The sequence below is a fragment of the Oncorhynchus kisutch genome, linkage group LG5, assembly GCF_002021735.2.
Source record: "Oncorhynchus kisutch isolate 150728-3 linkage group LG5, Okis_V2, whole genome shotgun sequence".
NCBI classification, from domain to species: domain Eukaryota; kingdom Metazoa; phylum Chordata; class Actinopteri; order Salmoniformes; family Salmonidae; genus Oncorhynchus; species Oncorhynchus kisutch.
Genome location: NC_034178.2, coordinates 15,360,873 through 15,371,730, shown reverse-complemented (window position 1 = coordinate 15,371,730; position 10,858 = coordinate 15,360,873). Strand labels below are relative to the sequence as shown.

At 41.6% G+C, this 10,858-nt stretch overlaps 1 protein-coding gene across 2 annotated transcripts; it reads right to left on the bottom strand.

Moving 5' to 3' along the window:
* Positions 1 to 899: 899 nt before the first annotated feature.
* LOC109890709 (N-acetyllactosaminide beta-1,3-N-acetylglucosaminyltransferase 4-like) lies at positions 900 to 7,971 on the bottom strand. Of its 2 annotated transcripts, XR_004209957.1 has the most exons (3): positions 7,669 to 7,971; positions 1,884 to 3,289; positions 900 to 1,839 (listed from the first exon to the last, which is right to left on the bottom strand). XR_004209957.1 is itself a non-coding variant. In XM_031824582.1 (2 exons), exons 1-2 carry the CDS (start codon positions 7,794 to 7,796, stop codon positions 2,206 to 2,208), a joined length of 1,212 nt encoding a protein of 403 aa, XP_031680442.1. In that variant the 5' UTR covers positions 7,797 to 7,971; the 3' UTR covers positions 900 to 2,205. The 2 variants fall into 2 exon arrangements, 1 of the variants encoding a protein (XP_031680442.1); XM_031824582.1 differs by having other exon boundaries at positions 900 to 3,289.
* Positions 7,972 to 10,858: the final 2,887 nt, after the last annotated feature.

Sequence of the window (10,858 nt, the reverse complement as noted above, 5' to 3'; positions counted from 1 at the left end):
CGTGTGGTGCCAGGATAACAACCTTTCCCTCAATGTGATCAAGACAAAGGAGATGACTGTGGACTACAGGAAAAGGAGGACTGAGCCCGCCCCCATTCTCATCGGGGCTGGAGTGGAACAGGTTGAAAGCATTTGAATTGAAGTGTTGTGTACTCACCTTTTGGTCAAATCATTTTCCCATTATCTCAAAACTGTTCCCATCCCAATTGCTACCATGGTTATGCATATAATTTGCTGGTTCATTTCAATCCAAATCTAGTCGCTGAAGCGTTACAGATTGCGCCACAGAAATGTAAAAGGTCATTTACGATTGGGCCGGTTATGCAGCGTTTACCGGGAACGTAGTCTCCGCTAATGTGGAAATATTGCCTTTAACTTTCAATCACGCTGTAACATTGAACACGGATCGGATTGAATAGAGCTCAGTGTCAAACTATCTCGTTTGGCTTTTCTTGTCAGGCGGCAATGCAAACAGTTCTACATTTAAGCATTGATGCTTTCTTGCATCAATTTTCCCTTCATCGTCGTGGCGTGGCCGCCTTGTGCTCTGTCTTACATGCTCTGTCTGAACCTTTTTAAAGACATTTCAAATTACAGCGTGTATGTATGCTAACAGAAAGAAATGAGGTGGGTAGCTAAGTAAGCGTGTCATTGTAGCAAAGTAATTATAAGCAACAAATCAGAACTCTTAAAATGTTTTGTTCTTTTATCTCTACAATAGGCGATCATTGATCTTGACATATTACATCTTTCACGGAGTTTTCCGTTTTGATATGGTTATTTTGCCTAAAAACCTTTGGGCCTGCCAATAGAAAAAACAACTTTGCACTCCTGCCCAGCCTGGCCAGTGTCCTGAAGGCATAGCTGCGGGAAGATGTTTGGGGGTGCTGCTTTGAGAGAAAAAAAAGTATCCCTGCGCTGCAGTCCTAATATAGGAGTAGTAAAGGCCCAGTGCACTACTTTTTTGAAATAAATCACAATATAAAAATGTATTTGTATTATTGTTTGTATTGTTTTTTTTTTCACAAAGTAGTGCACTATGCCTTTACCACTCCTGTATTTGTTTTTTCAGAGGGCGCTGCAGTACCCTCAGCGCCCCTATGTCCCGTGGCTATGCCCAAAGTGTGTTCAGCATCCCCAGTGGCTCTACAAGTGCATAGATGGAGGGTATACTCCACTGCTCGCCTGCTCTCTAGGTACCATCTCATGAGGCTGAAGCCACAGACTCTGGCCAAACTTGTGTTTTCTAAAGTGAATTCAAAGGCATTTAATAAGGAATTTTTCTTTTTGTATTTAATTATAAGTAAATCACAGCCTATATGCGCAATTTATAGACTCAAATGATTTAATACAACAAAATGTTTAAATGCTGGGCGCTTAATGTTCCTGCCAGTCTAGTGTGTTGGACTTGCAAATGCTTCATTTATTTATTTGTAGACTATAGCCTTGAAATAAAAGGCTAATAAAATAGCCTAAATTATTCCTTTTTGTTCCTTCCACTCAACTCGCTCATATACTCTGATCTTGGCACTCCTCCACCATTCTAAAAAATATTTTGGAAGCTATCAAAAGATGTATTAATATACCACTTATTCTATTACATAGCCTTATGCCTCTATTTAGGAAGATACTGACTTTACGGTCAAAATTAATCTACTTGCACTTTTTAGTCAATTCTGGTACTGGAAAAAAAGGTTTCTGATTAATATCGATGTCACATACGCCGAGAGAAGTCAGTTCCCGAGTTCAGTCCTGCTTTAATGTTTCCCAACAATACCTCTGTAACCCACTCTACCTGTTTTTAATGTTTCCCAACAATACCTCTGTAACCCACTCTACCTGTTTTTAATGTTTCCCAACAATACCTCTGTAACCCACTCTACCTGTTTTTAAAGTTTCCCATCAATATCTCTTTTCCAACCTTTATAGAATCCTAGAAACATTATACAAACGTCCTCATCGGAATTGTCAAATGGCACTAGATGCATCTCAGTATTCTTAAATGGATCTTACACTGTCTGTGCTGATCTGAACATAGAGGATAAGGGAAGCCAAATGTCAGAATACATTCAAATATTAGTTTGGGTAAAGGAAAGTATGCTATTTTAGACCATTCATAAGGATAATTTATCTATGAAAAGAATTCTCAATTTAAGGTAGCGAGACAGATAAGCACAGCATGATATACACACAATGCCAGATGTCTCACGTCCTTGATCTAAAGCATTGCAGCTTTGGGTCCTGCTGTAGAGACCACATTGTCCACATCTCTGTGGGATTCAGTTTGTGCACAACCATGAGCTCCCTGTAAATGCAGGGGTTGAAGTGTGTCACCTCCTGTTTGAGCCCAAAGGTCTTGAAGCCAGAGTGGTGTGTCAGCGTGATGTTAATCTTCTGTAGGCACAAGCCCACAAAGACATCATCAATGGGGAACAGGTCAATGCTGGACGCTGCCACTTCCAGACTCAGCACAGTCTGATTTGACATCAGGTAGCCCCCACCCCCAGCGTATAGAGGATATGGCTTGTTGGGGTACATCTCCACTGGTATGAAATATTTACTTTGTTTGTCCCGGACTGGATAGCCAGACATGATGTTCCCAGCATACAGTTGCTCGGAGGGCTTGTTGTCCTTAACATATTCCACCAGATTGCTGGTGTGAACAAAAACATCATCGTCCCCTTTGAACACATAGTGTGCCCAGCGGCACTCCAGGCGGAACCATTTGAGGAAGTGGATCTCCTTTAGGGTCAGGTTGAAAAAACTGTCGTCAAAATCCCACTGCAGGATGTCCCCAAACTGTCTGCTCTCCCACTCCAGTACCTGCTGCAGCGGGTAACCCTGTATTGTGTCTGAAGACTTACCTACTAGGAACAATAGTTTCACCTTCTTACCCTGAACATATCCCATCTTCCCCCATGTGTTCCGAAGTGCAGACCTGCGATCAACCTGGATGGCTGTGGACTTAACGGCCAGCAGGAGAAAGAGGTCATTCTGACAGGGTGTCGGAGACAGCAGGCGGGAGAATGTCCTGCAGTGTTTGTACACGAGGAAGTTGTGGTGGGTAGGTGGAATAGAGGATGAAATGTTGTTCACGGTGTCATTCCGGGAGCACTTGAAGACATCCACAGCGGACTGTGACTGTGGTGGTATGGCAGAGGGAGAAGTGTTCCGGCGCCCATCTGTGTGGTTCACGTGCAATAGTCTGAGGACGCCAATCAACAACGCAGTGCCAATGACAAGGGACCATCTACTGCGGCTCTGGACTCTGAAGAGGATCCTCATGGTTCTGAAAATGAATTGCAAGCACACCACTTTTTAGCCACAAGGAGACAATTGGAACTGGTACAGTGGGGAGAACAAGTATTTGATACACTGACGATTTTGCAGGTTTTCCTACTTACAAAGCATGTAGAGGTCTGTAATTTTTTATCATAGGTACACTTCAACTGTGAGAGACGGAATCTAAAACAAAAATCCAGAAAATCACATTGTATGATTTTTAAGTAATTAATTTGCATTTTATTGCATGACATAAGTATTTGATACATCAGAAAAGCAGAACTCAATATTTGGTACAGAAACCTTTGTTTGCAATTACAGAGATCATACGTTTCCTGTAGTTCTTGACCAGGTTTGCACACACTGCAGCAGGGATATTGGCCCACTCCTCCATACAGACCTTCTCCAGATCCTTTAGGTTTCGTGGCTGTCGCTGGGCAATATGGACTTTCAGCTCCCTCCAAAGATTTTCTATTGGGTTCAGGTCTGGACACTGGCTAGGCCACTTCAGGACCTTGAGATGCTTCTTACGAAGCCACTCCTTAGTTGCCCTGGCTGTGTGTTTCGGGTCGTTGCCATGCTGGAAGACCCAGCCACGACCATCTTCAATGCTCTTACTGAGGGAAGGAGGTTGTTGGCCAAGATCTTGCGATACATGACCCCATCCATCCTCCCCTCAATATGGTGCAGTCATCCTGTCCCCTTTGCAGAAAAGCATCCCAAAGAATGATGTTTCCACCTCCATGCTTCACGGTTGGGATGGTGTTCTTGGGGTTGTACTCATCCTTCTTCCTCCAAACACGGCGAGTGGAGTTTAGACGAAAAAGCTCTATTTTTGTCTCATCAGACCACATGACCTTCTCCCATTCCTCCGCTGGATCATCCAGATGGTCATTGGCAAACTTCAGACGGGCCTGGAGATGCTGGCTTTGAGCAGGGGAACCTTGCGTGCGCTGCAGGATTTTAATCCATGACGGCGTAGCGTGTTACTAATGGTTTTCTTTGAGACTGTGGTCCCAGCTCTCTTCAGGTCATTGACCAGGTCCTGCCGTGTAGTTCTGGGCTGATCCCTCACCTTCCTCATGATCATTGATGCTCCACGAGGTGAGATCTTGCATGGAGCCCCAGACTGAGGGTGATTGACCATCTTGAACTTCTTCCATATTCTAATAATTGCGCCAACAGTTGCCTTCTCACCAAGCTGCTTGCCTATTGTCCTGTAGCCCATCCCAGCCTTGTGCAGGTCTACAATTGTATCCTTGATGTCCTTACACAGAAGTCTGCTCTTGGCCATTGTGGAGAGGTTGGAGTCTGTTTGAGTGTATGATTTAGGTGTCTTTTATACAGGTAACAAGTTCAAACAGGTGCAGTTATATACAGGTAATGAGTGGAGAACAGGAGGGCTTCTTAAAGAAAAACTAACAGGTTTGTGAGAGCCGGAATTCTTACTGGTTGGTAGGTGATCAAATACTTATGTCATGCAATAAAATGCAAATTAATTACTTAAAAATCATACAATGTGATTTTCTGGATTTTTGTTTTAGATTCCATCTCACACAGTTGAAGTGTACCTATGATAGAAATTACAGACCTCTACATGCTTTGTAAGTAGGAAACCTGCAAAATCGTCAGTGTATCAAATACTTGTTCTCCCCACTGTATATGAAGTAGGCCTAAAATAGGCTACAAGTGGCACAGTTTATTTTGTCTCATACCAAAAGTATGTATGTCACACATTGTTGTGCCTAGGACAAGTGGCACCTACCTCAGAGGCTTTCTCAAGCACAGAATAATACACCTACAGTTGAAGTTGGAAGTTGACTTACAATTTAGCCAACTACATTTTAAACTCAAATCTTTCACAATTCTTGACATTTTAATCCAAGTAAAAATTCCCTATTTTAGGTCAGTTAGGATCACCACTTTATTTTAAAAATGTGAAATGTCAGAATAATAGAAGAGAGAATGAATTAGTTCAGCTTTGATTTCTTTCATCACATTCTCAGTAGGTCAGAAGTTTACATACACTCAATTAGTATTTGGTAGCATTGCCTTTTAAATTGTTTAACTTGGGTCAAACGTAGCCTTCCACAAGCTTCCCACAATAAGTTGGATGAATTTTGGCCCATTCCTCCTGACAGAGCTGGTGTAACTGAGTCAGGTTTGTAGGCCTCCTTGCGCGCACACACTTTTTCAGTTCTATAGGTTTGAGGTCAGGGCTTTGTGATGGCCACTCCAATACCTTGACTTTGTTGTCCTTAAGCCATTTTGCCACAACTTTGGAAGTATGCTTAGGGTCATTGTCCATTTGGAAGACCCATTTGCGACCAAGCTTTACCTTCCTGACCGATGTCTTGAGATGTTGCTTCAATATATCCACATCATTTTCCTACCTCATGATGCCATCTACTTTGTGAAGTGCACCAGTCCCTCCTGCAGCAAAGCAACCCCACAACATGATGCTGCCACCCCCGTGCTTCCCGGTTGGGATGGTGTCTTCGGCTTGCAAGCCTTCCCATTTTTCCTCCAAACATAACAATAGTCATTAAGGCCAAACAGTTATATTTTTGTTTCATCAGACCAGAGGACAGATCCATCCATTCTTTGGATGGGTGAATTGTGGATTTTTCTCAATGGGAAAGTTACAACAACAAAACATGCTTAGGATCGCTAGCTAATTTGTCCTGGGATATAAACATTAAGTTGATATTTTACCTGAAATGCACAACTTTCATAAATTAGGTGCATTACTGCCACCGACCTCGTTCGTCTTTCAGTCACCCACGTGGGTATAACCAATGAGGAGATGGCACTTGTGTACCTGCTTCTATAAACCAATAAGGAGATGGGAGAGGCAGGACTTGCAGCGCGATCTGCGTCACAAATAGAACTGATTTGTATTTTAGAGATTGGAAGCGCAGACGCTTGTTGGTGTGCACGAGCAGTGTGGATGCAATAATTGAATAACTTCGATTTCAAAATTTATTTTGCAACGCTCGCGCATGCGATGCCTGCGGTGTAGTCAGGGTATTAGCCTAAGCCTATTTTCCGGCAATTGTGCTGTTATTATGTGCCAGATGTTAAGACTACAATTAGTTATAAATGGCCCATTTGGGAGATCGACTTGTCATTTCAATAGGCATAGACTACAAATTAAAATCGGAGTTTATGATTGTAATTTAATTTTGCCATGGTTTGCTTAGATAAAGGCAGTTAGCCTATAGCCCCTGATGGGTTTACACCTAATTTCAGATTACAGTAGCCTAGACAAGATGTAGGCTAGATGTAAACTGAACGATTTAGCAGCTTTTTTAGTTCAAATTGATAGACTAATTTATTCAACATGAATAGCGAGATGATTTCTGTGTTAAACATCCACTGAAGTAACTACCAAGTTTGAAAGCTACAGTAGTGGTAACCAAGTAAACAGACTTGCTATTTGCTAACCAGACCATCAGTCCTAGCTTCAGTTTGCTATTAAGAAAATCGAGTTTCAACAATATTAATACTGTTTTAATTTCGACTTTTGGTTTCAAAAGCAGCTCAAATAAAACCTGTCAAATGAACTATAGGCATTGAACTATACCATGCAAATATACCATGAGTAATAAGGAAATAAAAAAAGCTGTGGTAGGCTCTATCAGACATTATACCACAGGTATCACAAAACATGTATTCTTACTGTTCTAATTACGTTAGTAACCAGTTTATGATAGCAACAAGGCACCTCTGGAGTTTGTGGTACATGTCCAATATCTACCATGGTTAAGGGTTGTATTCAGGCACTCAGCATTGCATCAGCAACGTCTGCTTCCAACTTACTCCCAAACACGTAGATCCCCTGAACGCAGTTCACTCTCCAGACCCCAATCACCTGTTCACAAACCTGTATGTCATTATCACACACTATTTAGTTCACCTCTTTGCACCCCATCATTGTGAGGTATTGTTTGTTTTGTGACTTCTATTCGGGGTTTTCCCGTAATTTACTCCTCCCGTGTATGATCGTTTTTGCCCGCCTCTAGCCTTTTCCCCACCTGTACTGTTGCCTTTTTGGACCACCTTATGCCTGCCCCTGGACCCATCTACCGACCTCCTCCTGTGGTCCTTTCCAATAAACACCTGCTGCGCCCTGCGCTTGAAACCAGCTCTCCAGTCTTCCATCGTGTTCATCACAGCATCGTGCATAAGAACGGCCCTTGACCAATATACTGTACAATGACTATATGCCATACCACCTCGTGCCTTATTGCTTAAATATACAGCACCAACTACATAAATATCTATTAGGGTCCATTGACTGCTAACTGGACAACAACAAAAAGTATTCTTAACCAGTTACATTTTTTTTAAATTATAATCAAAACAACATGGTTATTCACTTACTTGTTATTAAAAAAAGACGCAGTTGGACAATCAACGTTTGTGCGAATTGAAGTGCGTGTCAAACATCCACAGCCCAGTCCAAGCGGATGCGCAAGCAATGTTAGTACATCTGTCGCTAAAACGCTCATTTGCTTGATACTGTTATGTATGCTAGTCCTGAACAACACCCGCGTTTTTAAGGAAGTTATGCTATTTGTCTAGAGAATCGTTTGGAATTGACTTAACTATACTATATTCAAAGGTTACCAAGTTCCAGTTGCCTACAAGCCCGAAAGGGAAGGTGCATTTATAGTCACCTTTAGCAGACCAGAAGGGCGTGCCTTTCTGCTTTGCCATTAATGTGCTTGCTGTGCAATCATTAATGTGCTTGCTGAAAGCAAGGCCACTAGCACCCTTACATAATCTTTTTAGTGTGCTTGCTGAAGACAAGACACTAGATGTCTTACATACTTCTTATTAGTGTGCTTGCAGAAGGAAAAACTATACATTTCTTACATACTGTACTCATTGTTTTTACTTATTTTCTTCGGCTCACTTTAAGATACTAACACAAAACCAACTTTCATATTTTTTTGCCAAGTAGAAATTAATGCTTTGCTTTAGCTTGGCCAGGTCGCAGTTGTAAATGAGAACTTGTTCTCAACTGGCCTACATGGTTAAATAAATGTGGAAAAAAGGTATACAATGTAGTTTGTAAATAATCTAGTTTGAGAAACAGATGCCTCACAAGTCCTCAACTGGCAGCTTCATTAAATAGTACCCGCAAAACACCAGTCTCAACGTCAACAGTGAAGAGGCGACTCTGGGATGCTGGCTTTCTAGGTAGAGTTGCAAATAAAAAGCCATATCTCAGACTGGCCAATAAAAACAAAAGATTAAGATGGGCAAAAGAACACAGACATTGGACAAAGGAACTCTGCCTAGAAGGCCAGCATCCTGGAGTCACCTCTTCACTGTTGACGTTGATTGGTGTTTTGCGGGTACTATTTAATGAGGATCCAGTTGAGGACTTGTGAGGCGTCTAATAACCTTGTCCTCTTGCTCACTCCTCTCTATTCTGGTTGGAGCTAATTTGTGCTGTTCTGTGAAGGGAGTAGTACACAGTGTTGCACGAGATCTTCAGTTTCTTGACAATTTCTCGCTTGGAATAGCCTTAATTTCAAGAAATCAATTTGAATATTGAAACAATGTTGCAAATGTAGTAGAGACAGAGGCAGGTTTATACAAATCTCCACTGTTGAAAACGAAATGTTAGTTTAAAAGAAATGTGAGAATGTCTAGCTTTTTTTCGTGTAAATCGAGTTTATAAAGTGCCTGGCTGGGCTGATGAGACAGTAGATTGTGCAGTCAGATGGAACAGAGTAAACAGACATTTTAATGTCATAGATTTAGCAGGTGGTAACTTGTGGAATAGACACCGGCTGAAATGCAGTTTTAACCAATCAGCATTCAGGATTAGATCCACCCATTGTATAAGACTGATTATGCCACACAGCTCACTCAACCCACTAAAGTAACCATAAGAACCCCACACACATTAAACATTTGAATAGCGGCCCCACTTATCCTAGCCAACCCCCTCGATTACCTGACTATAGGCCTACCTATACAGTGGTGATTTTAGCATGTAAATCTTGGTGGGGCAAACTCAACATATATATATTTTTTAGATGCATGCCAGCAAAGCCACTACACAACACCAAACAATACATTAATTGCACTCTAAAAGGTGACAAGCGGTGCCCACAAACTGTTAGAGCTTTCTTTCCTGCCTAGACGGCCAGCACTGGCAGCTTCATTAAATAGTACTTGCAAAACACCAGTCTCAAAGTCAAAAGTGAAGAGGCAATTCCAACTATTTAATGAAGCTGCCAGTTGAGGACTTGTGAGGCGTCTGTTTCTCAAACTAGGCACTCTAATGTACTTGTCCTCTTGCTCAGTTGTGCACTGGGGCCTCCCACTCCTCTTTCTATTCTGGTTAGAGACAATTTGTGCTGTTCTTTGAAGGGAGTAGTACACAGCTTTGTACGAGAACTTCAGTTTCTTGGCAATTTCTCACATGGAATAGCCTTAATGTCTCAGAACAAGAATAGACTGACGAGTTTCAGAAGAGTGCTTTGTTTGAGCTTGTAATCGAACCCACAAATGCTGATACTCCATATACTCAACTAGTCTAAAGAAGGCCAGTTTTATTGCTTCTTTAATCAGAACAACAGTTTTTAGCTGTGCTAACATAATTGCAAAATAGTTTTCTAATGATCAATTAGGCTTTTAAAATGATAAACATGGATTAGCTAACACAATGTGCCATTGGAACACAGGAGTGATGGTTGCTGATAATGGGCCTCTGTACACCTATGTAGATATTCCATTAAAAAAATCTGCCGTTTCCATCTACTTTGTGCATGACACAAGTAACTTTTCCAACAATTGTTTATAGACAAATAATTTCATTTAGAATTCACTATCACAATTCCAGTGCGTCAGAAGTTTACATACACTAAGTTGACAGTGCCTTTAAACAGCTTGGAAAATTCCCAAAACAATGCCATGGCTTTAGAAGCTTCTGATAGGCTAATTTGCAACATTTGAGTCAATTGGAGGTGTACCTGTGGATGTATTTCAAGGCCTACCTTCAAACTCAGTGCCTCTTTGCTTGACATCATGGGAAAATCAAAAGAAATCAGCCAAGACCTCAGAAAATAAATTGTAGACCTCCACAAGTCTGGTTCATCCTTGGGAGCAATTTCCAAATGCCTGAAGGTACCACGTTTATCTGTACAAACAATAGTATGCAAGTATAAACACCATGGGACCACGCAGCCGTCATACCGCTCAGGAAGAGAAGACGCGTTCTGTCTCCTAGAGATGAATGTACTTTGGTGCGAAAAGTGCAAATCAATCCCTGAATAACAGCAAAGGACCTTGTGAAGATGCTGGAGGAAACCGGTACAAAATTATCTATATCCACAATAAAACTAATCCTATATCAACATAACCTGAAAGGCCACTCAGCAAGGAAGAAGCCGCTGCTCCAAAACCGCCATAAAAAAGCCAGACTACGGTTTGCAACTGCACATGGGGACAAATGTCCTTCTTTTTGGAGAAATGTCCTCTGGTCTGATGAATCAAAAACAGAACTGTTTTGCCAGAATGACCATTATGTTTGGAGGAAAAAGGGGAAGGCTTG